Genomic DNA, 13,200 nt, shown 5'->3' with positions numbered 1-13,200 from the left:
CTTCTCATTCTGTCTAAAGAAACATCCTCCCCGCCCCCTCACCCCCATGGAGATGCTTATGAACTTTCACTTTCACTGCTGAGTCAGCTTGCTACATTGGTCTCTAACCCAGAAATCGTGATCTTTTTCCTTATCTACTTCTGCCTTCTGGGCACCTGAAATCTGCAGATGGTCTGTCCTGTTACTTTTCTCTCTCCAACTCAAATAAAGTTGTACTCAATTTTCCTTTTAATCCCGTTTTATTTCTTTTATATATGGGATTTAAGAACCCATAAAAGGTACCCTGTGCTCCTTGGTCAACCTACTACCAATGAAATAAGTATTAAGCGGATGCAGGAACAACTCCAAGAAATTAGTCCTCAAATAGCATGTAAGGTTTCCCTTCAAAACATCTCTGTTTCTAAACCAGAGAAAATATCACCCTCGTTCAAAAGGTATAAAATAAACCATGTTTGCAATAATTACAAAAGCTGTCAAAATTCTCCTTCAGCAACCAGGGGCAACTTTTGGGAAGTCAGTTCAGTGATATATCAAAGTGTTGTCAGACAACACTGTGGGAAATCCCCTTTAACTGGATGGGCTGAACTTACGTAGTTTCAGTTTCAGTTTAGAGAACCCTGTTGGAATTTCCTGATGTTAGCTTATACAAAAAGCTATCTGCCAGAGAGCTGGGAGTGCAAAGGAAATTTTCAGGGCAGGCTATTATTGCTCAGAAACACGCACAGATAAATAAGGGGGCTCCTACGGGTTTGCACTCTTACCGATTCCTCTGGGAAGCAGCTTTCTTACCAGCTCTTGCTCCGGCTCCTCAATTTTTGTTAAGGTAAGACTCGGTACGGGTGGCAAGAGACTGTTACCGTTTAGTTTTTAAAATGTTGTGCTGGATTACCCCTATTAAAGATTAAGTCACAGTGTTATTAGAGGAACAGAATCTCACATCTGGCAGCAGTGTTTATTCAGTGTCATTTTTGCTGCCTGATAATGGGTAGGGACTAAACTGAAGGCTAGAAATGCCTTCTAGCCATTCTCTTCTCCCCCCCCACCCCGCCCCCTTGGCTCCAACCTCTCGGTATCCCTAATTGCTACTTAGAACAGAGATTGCATCCAGAACAGTGGGCAACCTCATAGATAGTTTGCGTGAGGAAGAGCAAGGCGTGAGTTGCAAAGTAAAATGCTGAGGAGGTCTGAGACCGGGGCCTCCAGCGCCCTGACACAGCCCTGTCAGGGCTGAGTAAGCCTGAGTAAGAAAAAAGCAACAAGTGACAAGTAACAAGCAGTCACTCCAGGGAAGTCAGCAGGTGCGAGCCAAGAAAAAGTGGCAAGCCAGAAGCCAGCAGAAGGAGCCGGACACAAACTGTCAGCAGGTCGGCTTGGGCTATGGGTTTCCTGTGTAGGTCAAGTACTTGAGCGGCTGTGGGGTATGCTGCTACCGGTCTTTGCAGAGAGAGGAGTTATTGCTATTTGCGATTTCTTTCTGTTTTTATATTTTTTATTTTTTAATATCTTGGAAACTCAGGCAACCCAACAAGCCATTTGTGCAGGGGTTCAGTGGGTAAAACGCCTTTCCTTAAACACTGGAAATTTCAGGCCATCCCATTTCTTCCCCGGCAGACAAGTAACATCTTAGACATGGCCCCAGAGATTCATATGTCAGAACCCATGTGCCTCATTGGCAACACCGAGGAACAGCTAGTGGCTAACCAGGAAGCCCTGAAGATCCTGTCTGCCATCACAGAGCCAGTCGTGGTGGTGGCAATCGTGGGCCTCTACCGCACAGGCAAATCCTACCTGATGAACAAGCTGGCTGGGAAGGAGAAAGGTGAGCACCACTCCCCACGCTTGCTGAGTCCCCTCTGTCTACTGGGCTGTCCACATCCAGCCCAGGGTCTGAGGAAAGTTAGGAACCTGGCTGGGCACGGACAGCTAACGTGTGAGCCACAGCAGCTGTCTGTATCTTCTGGTAGATAAAGGGAAGCTCTCTATCTGTGACTTAGCATGTTTTTATTCCCAACAACTTCTGGGAAAAGCAAAATATGTTCCCTTTATATGAAGTAAAACATCAATGAAATAAATTCAATGAAATAGATTTAAACTACTAAACTTTTAGAAGCATGAGATCATGCTTTAGGGCATCAAATCCCAACTTTCAGTCCTTAATATTATTTGCCCATTCCTCGGCTGCCATTTAGATCGTCACTTGTCATGTCTACTGCCTTGTCATCTTCTTTCCCTTAAATTCTCAAGGGAACACATGAAGTCCAGATCCCCTTTCCCATCACTCCTGCTCACTTTGCTTTTCAGGCTTTGCTGTCGGATCCACTGTGCAGTCTCACACCAAGGGCATCTGGATGTGGTGTGTGCCTCATCCCCAAAAGCCGGGCCACACCCTGGTACTGCTTGACACTGAGGGCCTGGGGGATGTGGAGAAGGTAAGGAGAAAGGATTCTGTTTGGATTGGAGTTATCATCTTGTGTCTTTAAACGCTCTTAGTGAAGGAAACTCCCTTCTCCCCACCCATTAACTTGGTGTTTCTAGTTGACCTGAACACGCTTTTCTCTCACTTTTAAAACAGTCAGATCTTGGATACAAGGAGTGAGAAATAAGGCAGACTCAGCACTGGGGTGGGGGCAGGGGGGTGGAATTACAGGTGAACTAAGAACGTCCGAAGTACTTAAACACAGTGGAATCAAAATCACCGTTCCAAACCCAGCCCTGCAGAGAACATGGGCTAGTTAGCTGGCTACTGGTTAGGTCAAGTTGCTCAGCTCATGCCTGTAGTACATGTTGCTCCTAGCTTTGACAAAAAGAGGAAGTCTCTCCAAACGTTTTTTCTTTCTTTGTCCTTCCCAACTCGTTGCATGAACAGTAGAAAAATGGGCATTCTCTAGTTGAACGCTGGTGCGATTTTAACACACTCCTCACTACGAACAGAATGCCTCAGTCCACAGCGCTTTACTTTTTTTCTTAATGTTCCCTTCATCGTTGGCTTGAATCTTCCAATGTCAAGTCCTACATGAACTTGGGGAGAAGTGTGTTTTATGAACCAGTGTGAGCTGGTTCTGGGACAGAGCTAGATCTTTCTCTTGAATGTCCATTGTGAAAGAGCTTTTTTGCTTGTTCGTTTTTCTTTTTTTTTTTTTTTTTGATTTGTCAAGATTCAAAGAGGACAAGCCATAATTTGAGCTTGATTTATTCATCTGCGACAAGAGACAAATAGTTATAAACCCATTCCACAGTGTTGTCTTTGGAAATGCAAGCTGCTTGTGGGTAATAATACATAATATATATGATAATATATTGTATTATATATAATTATATATATCACACTTTTAAGGCAGGTCTGTTTTGTCCCTGTAAAACTTTAGTTTTAAGTATTTTAAAATATAAACATAAACACTTAGATATCCACTAACTTTATTCATTTTGCAACTATCTCAGAGTCATTAGAAGAAAGACTAGTGAGTTAGCATGGGTAGATCACCACAAAATTGCCAAAGAGAAAAGCATGCAAAATACATGCCTACAAATTTTGTTTGTTTGTTTTGTTTAATGTTGGCATATCACCGTTTTATTTTTAGTACCACTTACCCAAGAATGCCCTGACACAGGACTCCAATTTGTTCCGATCTATTTCTAGATTGATGAAAAGAATGATACTCAGATCTTCTCACTGGCGATCCTTCTCAGTAGCACCTTTGTATACAACACCATGAACAAAATTGACCAGGGGGCTATCGATCTACTACAGTATCCTTTTGTGATCCAGAACAGGACCATGCTGGAGAAAACATACCATTGATGTGCCCATGAGACCTTGTAGACTCCTAACAATTAAAATAAGAAGTTAAGGAGGAGGTTCAGTCAGTGACACACTTGTCACACCAGGACAAGAGTTTGGATCCATAACAATCACATAAAAAGCCAGCTGTGTGAGTGTGCACCTTTAACCTCAAGGGTGGGTGTAGGTGTGGACAGTCAGAGACAGGAGGATTCCTGGAGCTTCATGGCATTTAATCTAACCAATCAGATAGGTCCAGGTTCGGCAAGAGACCCTGTCTCAAAGAACAAGAGTAATAGAAAAAGATACCCAATACCAATGTCTGGCTTCGAAAGAGCTCTACATCTGCACACACAGAAGAGCACACACACACATACACAGACGTGTATACATCACATACACTAAAATATGCTGCAGAGTAGAAACACAAGGAAAAGAGCGCTCGTGCGTGTCACCTACACAGTGTTGATTGAGCTCAGTGCAGAGGGGAAGAAGAGAGAGGATTTCTGGAAGCATAAGCTGCAGCCCCGCTTCTGCCAGCTTTCCTCAGCTGTGTCTCAGCAATGTGACAGAACTCACAGATCTGCTTCGAACGAGAAACTCCTCTGGCGTTAATGAAGCTGAGGAACCTGCTGATGTGAGCTTCTTCCCAGACTTGGTGTGGACTCTGAGAGACTTCTACCTGAGCCTGGAAACCGACGGACATGCCATCACGTCAGATGAGTATCTGGAGAATTCGCTGAAGCTGAAACAAGGTAATGGAGCTTCAGTTTGGGAAAAAGAAAGAAAAGTACCCAGGAACTTATCTTTTTATAGGCAGCTAAGTATATCATTTTCCATATTTACCCACCCAGCAAAATAATAATGAACATTTAATTGAGAATGTGAACTAATAGATTCAATATTAAATTTCATTAGTATTAAGGTATTGAACACATTTCTTTCCTTTCTTTTGTTTCCTTCACTAGTTAATTTTTAATCTTGGTGCACCATCGGGGAAAAGGATATTTATTTAAAGTAAATAGATTAGAGTATATATAAATTATATTCTAGATAAATCCTTCATTTCCTTCTATAGGTAGTGATGAGAAAACCCAAATGTTCAATCTGCCACGACTCTGCATACAGAAGTTCTTCCCAGTAAAGAAATGCTTTGTTTTTGATTCTCCTACTCATGGAAAAAAGCTTTCCCAGCTCCAGACACTCAGGAGTGACGAGCTAAGTCCAGATTTTCTGCAGGACCTGTCAGAATTCTGTTCTCACATCTTCACCCATTCTAAGATCAAGACGCTTCCTGGAGGCATCCAGGTCAATGGACCCCGTGAGTACTTTTTAAAAGCTTTTCTTCCAACGTGTCATAAAGAATAAAGGACAACTAGGGATTCTTTGTTGATGAATTGACATGATGGAAATCCAATGTACCATGCTAACAAAGTTACAGTAGGTATCAAGCACACATCTAGTATTATTTTAGTAAAAACCTCAAAGTTAAATCAGATTTAATCATAAGAATGAAGACAAGAAGTTAGAGAAACTCTAACCATTTACTCTTGAAACAGATTAACTCATGTGGGTTGACCACATTTCCACAATATATGTTGGATTTTTATTTTATGAAACAGTACCTAATTTGCACAAGATAAGATAAATTAAGGTAAGAAAAATACATACATGTTCAATGTAGAAATAGAATTTGCTTGGTACAGATGTTGAACAAAATCCCATATTGTCTAGAATCTTGAAAGATGTCTATACAAACTCCTTAATGCAGTTTATCTTAAGAAGCCCATGTTTTAGAGCTTGGCAAATACTCTATTGTGAAAAGAATTTGTATTACCTTAATGCAGAAGCTGAAAAGGAAAAAACAAAAACAAAAACAAAAAAAAAACCAAGGGAGTTTTGATGAAGAATAAGGTCTGGATCACAGAATCATATTTACAGAAGAAATTAACACATACAACCTTAACCATGATAAAGTAAAACAAAGATAAAAATGAATGAAATAGAAAACTGAGAGAAAGAAAAGTGAAAGGGAGCTTAAAGAAACAAAGACCTAAAGCATTTTAATCAAATTAATATCCATGACTTTTATATGATCATCTTATTTCTTTATGGGGGAGGATAAAAATGCAGGCCACCACGTAGATCTTGAGAATTCTTCTATTTTCTTCTTTCAGCATGGACAATCTTAAGGTTTTGTTGTTGTTTTTTTATATGCTTTTCTTCAAAGAAAGAATGACCTGTGTACTTGATCACATAGCTATTCAAAGAACTCCTCTAGGCCACTTGAATACTGTCCAGAATGCTGAAAAACTTCAGGCAATTCGTAGTTAGTGTTCTCAGAACGAATCCATATAGATTAGACTCCTTTTCCACAAATGAAACAGACATCTCTTTCTTCTCTGAAGGTCTGGAAAGCCTCGTGCAGACCTATGTTGATGCCATCAACAGCGGAGCTTTGCCCTGCATAGAGAACACGGTGGTAACCTTGGCCCGGAGAGAGAACTCGGCCGCCGTGCAGAAGGCCATCACCCACTATGACCAGCAGATGAGCCAGAGGGTGAAGCTGCCCACAGAGACCCCCCAGGAGCTGCTGGACCTGCACAGGGCCTGTGAGACAGAGGCCATGGAAATCTTCAGGAAGCATTCTTTCAAGGATGAGGACCAATGTTTCCAGAAGGAATTGGAGGTTATTATTTTCTCTGTTTGAAAACATCAAATGTCAATAGAAGGCAAGAATACTTCTGCAAGTGGTAAAAATAGGACTAAGTAAAAAAAAAAAAAATCAGTCTCCACTAGACTGGAAAGTGATGACAGTAACTTATGTGGCCTTGATATGAGTTTATTTGGCAAAGGGGCAAGCCAGAAAAGAAACTGGCTGCAAAGACCTTGACATTCACACACACACACACACACATACACATCTGTACTAGGTTATACTTATTTTTAAAAACCTTGAATTTATTTTACTTCACTAAAAATCATCATTAAGAGAATGTTTAGTTTTTATTGATCAAACAGATAGAATCTCCTTTGCATCTACGAAGATACAATGAACATAGGATTAATAGAATAAGCAGCTACTGTAGCCAGTGATTCAATTTCACACTCACCTTGAGGTACAAACACTGAAAAAAAATTGTTGTTAAATAGTTGGTTGCATTTAAAATTATGGTGCAAGTTAGAGTTCTGCAATCATAAAAATACATCTAAGGGAAAAATAACATCTTGCGAAAAGAGGTTTAAGTACCTTCAATTGAATTCAGTGGGACACACAGGCACATTGCCACACACACACACACACACACACACACACACACACACACACACACAGGTACAGGCACACACAGACACACACATACAGAAGGGTTTCTGTAGACAAAGGAGAAATGGTGGGAGAAGGTAATGATGGTAAACATGAGTAAACCTCACTTGCATAAATGTAGGAAAATGTCAACATAAAAATTTAAAAAAAGAGAGTTCTCTACCCACAGGAGTTCTTTCTGACTTTTCCTTAATAAAACAACTTAATAAATCTGCTCTTTAAAAACAAAGAAACTTCTAATGCCAATTAATGTAACTTTTCATAGAGTATTATTTTTACAACTTTTCCAGCCTTGATAAGTATGTAATCTTGCATACATTTCTCTAAGTCTCTAAGAAAATAAAATGTAGATTATTTTGAAAAGCAATTCTCAGAAACATTGAAGTGTATCTAACATCTCCATGGGGTTTGTTTTTTATCCATTTGAAGAACCTACTAAGTGCAAAGCAGGATGAGATTTGTAAGAAGAATGTGGAGGCTTCTGCAAACCACTGCTCAGCCCTACTTGAGAGTATTTTCAAGCCTCTGGAACAAGAAGCAGCACAGGGCATCTATGCTAAACCAGGAGGCCACAATCTCTTCCTTCAGAAGATGGAACAGCTGAAGGCACAGTATCGCCAGCAGCCAGGGAAGGGAACACAGGTACCCTTCATCCCAGTACGCGTGAGGGATGTGCTTTGTCTCTGCCTGTGAGGTACTCCTCCGCTGCCTGAACATGCACTTGGTACAGATGTCATAGCAGGGAGCTGATACAGCTGTAACAGCTGCAACAGCTGTAGATTAAAGCAATGCATCGCTGTGATCATTAGATTCCTATTGTAGCCATCAATGTTCGTGAGCATCAAAGGGACTAATTAGGATTACACAAGACAGAGTCTCAAGTAGTGAAGCCAATTTAAGGAAACAATCATTTATTGGCTTAAAGGGCTTTTATTCCATATATAGATACATTCCAGAGGCCAAATGATGTAATTCATTTTCCTTATATTTATTTCTTTCCAACCCCTACTTCGTTTTTCTGACTGTTAGCTTCATTTTCAAGTCCCTCCCCGCCGACACACACACCAAACATGCCTCTGACATGTTCCAAAAGTTTAGCTTGCCCTTAGAGATTTACCAGTCAGAGGAGGGAAGGCATATCTGCTCCAGCACCAACATTAGCATTTTGAAACACCCAAACGTCAGTCTTCATCCACCCGTAAATAAGACTGTTACTTGTAGCAGCCCTGGGTGTTCTGATGGCCCAGGCCAGCATCATTCCCATGGGTGAGGATTGATGGATAGTCGCAGCACGTACAGGCTGAGCATTCCCCAGAAGGGATAGTGGAAGAGGAAATAATGACATTTTCCAGATTGCAGATAGCATTTCCTAATTCTAACAGCATATTTTTGGGATTCCCAGGCAGAGGAAATGCTACAGCAGTATTTGAAGGCTAAAGAACCACTGAGCAATACAATTCTGCAAACAGACCAAGCTCTCACAGCCAAGGAAAGGCAGAGGAAAGGTGAGGAGAAAATGGAAGCAATGCACGGTGTACAATAAGGTTAAAATTAACACGGCCTGCATTTGCAAGGGGAGAGCACTGTCCTCTTCCTACAGACTTGTCCTTTACTTTCTCCTCAGAGGAACGAGAGAGAGCCAGGGCTGCAAGGGCTGAAGCACAGAGGCTGGAGGCGATTCGCATCCAGAAAGAGCAAAGGAGAGCAGAGGAGGAGAGACAGTATCAAGAGAAACTGAGTCAAATGGAGATCGACAAAGCAAACTTCAAGGCGAATCAAGAGAGGATCCAGAAACAGAGGCTCCAGGTACTTGTGAAGTGTTTCCCCTTAGATGTCACTAGGCTACATAGTCTCTTTCCCACCTGTCAAGGTGACATTATGATGACCCAGGGAGAGAGGCAGTCTCACATGATAGCTGAAGGTGAGAACCCTAGAGCCAGACTGCTGGGTGTCAGCCTCAGGCACCACCTTCTACCAAATGTATATTCACGCAAGCTGTCTCTTCCCTCTGTCCTTTGGTGCAGTGTAGAGGCAGGAACAATGTGTTATTATAACAACATATTATTAGATGTGTTATTATATATGAAATTATAATAAATGATCTAATATTTGCTATTATAATAAATGAGTTAATATTTGTGTTTAGAAGGATGTTTGGCACAGAGTATACAGAATCAGTTATTAAATAGAAAGGAACCATTTCTTGATCATAATAACTACCTCTTGATCATGGTGGTGTTTTTTTTTGTTTTTCATTTTTTACATGAGGTTCATGTTCTGTGTCTTCTGCTCTGTCTTATCTTGATTATTTCTGTTCCTCATGGTTGTAACTTTGCAGTTTGTTGCTTTAGCTTTATCAGCACGCAAGAAGCAATAGCTGTTATTTAGCAGGTCCAAAGCCCTTTTGTATGCATTCTCTGATCTAATCACCATGAAGCAGAACTATTGTGTCCCCAGCTCTCATGTGAATCCCCCCATATACTCCAAATATTGGTATCACACAGGCTTGCAAATGGGATCTTCAAGCATTGTTGCTTCTGCAGAGATGCTGTAAAATTCCTAGCCATCCCTTTTATAAAACTGTCCCTACCCATCCCCAACTTACCAGTACATCTACAGGTAGCTTTAAGAGCTACTCTTAACATATTTTTTATATCCCAGTGCTTTCCTGAAAGGCAGAGTAGACAATCACTTCTTCTAGTCAAAAGTGTAGCAACCTGGACCTCAATCTTCAGCTAGGACACAGGGGGCTGCACTCAGCCTAGCAAGATGGTACCTTGACACTCTGGGTACAGCCTCTTCTTGTAGAAAAATATATGACACTATTACATGTGTGAATGAGAATTGAAGTGACTGAGATTGCCAAGGAAGTTTTTCGATCTGAAGAAGAAGGGTATGTTGGGATGGAATTCTAGAGACAGTAACTTTCTGAGATTGGAACATGCCACGCCTGGAACTAGAGGGAAAAAAAAAAGAATGAAAAGTGCTAGAAGTAGGCTGTATATGTATGGATAGAACAGAGCTCTTCAGGAATTATCTATTGCTGCCATAGATTTACATAAGTATAGACAAGCCAATGGGTTAGAAATGAGAACAAAGTTTGATCTCAGTTTTTTTTTCATTGTTGTTGTTTCTTTGTTAAGCTTATTTGTTTCTGTTTATTGCATCTTAGGAAGAGGCTGAGAGGATCAAGGCAGCACAGGAAGCTGAACTCAGAAAACTTCAAGAGCAGCTTCAAGCCGTGAGGGAATGGAGCTACCACTCATCAAATGACTGTATCTTACTCTAATACACCAAAACCCAGGACTTCCTTTTCTCATTGCTTCTCATTGAAGACGCAGAAGAACGAAAGCCTAAAGGACCTGAGGCAACCGTTAGTTCCGAAGCTCCATTGTCCCCTGTACGACTGCCATACTTATTTCAAGGTCTTTTAAGTTATTCAGGAGTGTTAACCAAGTAGAACTTGACCAACATCTTGAATTCCTGCTGGTGGACATGGGAAGGAGGTTCTAATGAGAACTTAGAAACAATGTGTATTTCTCACGTGGCTAAAGGCCTCTAGTCCGTGGGCAGTGGGCTGGCTCCTCAGTACTGTCTGTTGCCCATCTGCATGTTCTTGCTCTCCTTTTCTTTGGGAACCCAATCACATTATAGTCAACCTTGTCAAATGCCCAGCTATCATGTCACTCATACTCAGATGTAGATCTGTTTCTACTGATTGCCTTCTCTGCCACGTTCGCATTCTGTCTTTTGTCATGTTCATTAAAGAACTTCTTCATCACTGATACTGTGTTTTTGATGCACAGAATTGCCATTTGGCTCTGTCTGTTTTCATTTTTCTTCCTTAAAGTCTACACCTGCCCATGCATTTTGCTCAATTTCTACCAGATTCTTAAACATAGTAATCAATCATACTGAGTTTAAATCATTTTAATATTTAAAATTTAAAAATTTAAGTGATTTCTGCTCACAAATAAGCTTAACAAAGAAACAACAACAACAATGAAAAAAAAACTGAGATCAAACTCTGTTCTCATTTCTAACCCATTGGCTTGTCTATACTTATGTAAATCTATGGCAGCAATAGATAATTCCTGAAGAGCTCTGTTCTATCCATACAGAGTCTACCTGGGTCTGCTTGCTTTATCTCTTTAAAATAAAGACTACACTTGGTTTTTCTGTGTGTCTCAAAATTCTTTGAAGTAAATGCTGTACAGTATTGGTAACATAATTAAGATTTATGCTTGGGATGTGCACTCCCCTTTTGTATTAATATGTTTCTGACAAACATTGGCTCAACGTAGTTGTTTAGCTGGAAATAGCCTTCGTTTGTTCTAGTAAAATAGCTCTTGCCTGTGTCCATCCAGAAGATAAGAGAGGGAGAGGGAGAATGAGAGGAAGAGAGATAGAGAGAATTAATTGCTTATGTAAGTCTCATTCTGTTGTTCCAAAAAATGGAATAAAAATATAAAGTACACTGAATTGATTTTCCTGTATACCTCAACATTACATACTAGAATTCTTGCCCATACTAAAATTTACATGTAATAGGACGGAAGCATCCTAAAAGAGGCAAGAAATGAAAACTGAGATGAAATGTAGCATTTTCAGCATTTACAACTACGTTGATTAGCATTTATTTTCTCACTTTAGATAAATGTTTACTTTCAAGCTTGAATAGTTACTGTTTCATTTAGAGTAGAAATAAAGTTAAATTAGCTTCATGACATTACCATCCAGATAGACACCCCAGAATAAGCAGAGAACACAATCTACAAGAACAGTCAACAAAATAAGAGTAAATTACTTCTGGATGATAGCAGTAGGGATTTTTATATACAAACTTAAATCTATGTTTCTATCTATTTATCTGTCATCTTTCTATCATCTATCTGCCTATCCTACTTTAATGAAAGGATTAAATTATGTTAATAATATGAGTACTTTTTAGGGAATGGTGGGGTTGTAAAGAAAAGAGAAGAAATGAATAAAAACTATGAGTTTCATACTGGCTGTTGGGGTAAAAGCAGGAGGAGCCAGCTCAGGTGGCCAAATGATGGCAAGTGGTCAGATGTTGCAATGTCATGCCTGTTGTCATTCACCCTCTGCACTTGGTCCCCACATCCCCTGAATCCCAGGATACACTGCTCTTCTTTGGGCATTCACCAGGGTCTGAAGCTGATCAGAGGTATGCAACCCATTATCATCTTCCTAAAGTGAAGAGACCAGGCCCTAAGCCTCTACTGCTCTGCTGAGATTTCCTCCTAACTGCTACCTTAATCTCAGGTGTCTCTTGGCATTTTCTGTCAGGCTTTGCAAAAATGAAAAGATGCTCTTCTTGCAGATGGTTTAGTTGTCAAAATGTGTACTTTGTAATTTTTTTAATAGAACCATACTTAATGTTCCATAGGTCCACAATGCTATGGAATATATCAATCCCTTTGTACTATCTACTCATGAAAAATAACTGTCAGGTTTGCTCTTATTTCTTTATCTTGTACTTAAAAAATGCATAACTCGTGCATCCATCAACATAATATGCTAGAATTAATCTTATTAAACTTTTTAAATTCAGAATTAAAAATCTCTTAGATCTCAGTATCTCAATCTTCTTTTGCAGTAAGAACAAAATACAAAAGCAAGGAAACAAACAAAAAAACCCTCATACCCTATAACTTTGTAAACTCATATATTCCTTCCCTTAGAGCTCAGAAATGTACACATGCAATACAACACATACAATTAAGTATAGCGGGGTGTTTTTGGATCTGCCTTTGATATAAATAGTGATGCAGAGGCTTTTTAATATTTTAAAGCTTAAGCCTATTTTGCTAAGGCAGTCTCCCAGGCAGCTATCTAGCTTAATCCAGCTAATCCTGGCACTTTATTCTGCCACATAGCTAGCTCTTCCTCTCTGCTCTGCTGTGGTCTATTCATTTACCTCCGTATCCACTGGCAAATCTCCCACATCTCATTTCTTTTCTCACTCTCTCTCTTTCTCTTTCTCTACTCCCCATCTGATGTTCCTCCCTTCACTTCTACCGGATACTGGCCATCGGATCTTTATTACAGCCAATCATACTGATTCTAGATTAGT

The 13,200-nt window shown here is 40.2% G+C and overlaps 1 protein-coding gene across 1 annotated transcript; it reads left to right on the top strand.

Annotated features, from left to right (window-relative positions):
- Nucleotides 1-609: 609 nt before the first annotated feature.
- On the top strand, nt 610-11,282 carry LOC110564143 (guanylate-binding protein 5-like). Its single transcript, XM_021661446.2, has 11 exons — nt 610-823; nt 1,612-1,819; nt 2,302-2,429; nt 3,638-3,747; nt 4,340-4,533; nt 4,857-5,099; nt 6,187-6,467; nt 7,533-7,745; nt 8,506-8,608; nt 8,728-8,909; nt 10,276-11,282. The coding sequence occupies exons 2-11, from the start codon at nt 1,630-1,632 to the stop codon at nt 10,390-10,392; spliced, it is 1,761 nt and encodes a 586-aa protein (XP_021517121.1). The 5' UTR covers nt 610-823; nt 1,612-1,629; the 3' UTR covers nt 10,393-11,282.
- The last annotated feature ends 1,918 nt before the right edge of the window (nt 11,283-13,200 follow it).

This window comes from Meriones unguiculatus, chromosome 10 (assembly GCF_030254825.1).
Source record: "Meriones unguiculatus strain TT.TT164.6M chromosome 10, Bangor_MerUng_6.1, whole genome shotgun sequence".
NCBI classification, from domain to species: domain Eukaryota; kingdom Metazoa; phylum Chordata; class Mammalia; order Rodentia; family Muridae; genus Meriones; species Meriones unguiculatus.
This window is presented reverse-complemented; position numbering and strand designations above follow the sequence as displayed.

Bases quoted from the DNA above. Each gene is read 5' to 3' on its own strand.
- LOC110564143 (XM_021661446.2), top strand. From the start codon at position 1,630: ATGGCCCCAGAGATTCATATGTCAGAACCCATGTGCCTCATTGGCAAC. The intron at 4,534-4,856 runs GTAATGGAGCTT...TTCCTTCTATAG, and splicing joins TTCGCTGAAGCTGAAACAAG to GTAGTGATGAGAAAACCCAA. The intron at 6,468-7,532 runs GTTATTATTTTC...ATCCATTTGAAG, and splicing joins GTTTCCAGAAGGAATTGGAG to AACCTACTAAGTGCAAAGCA.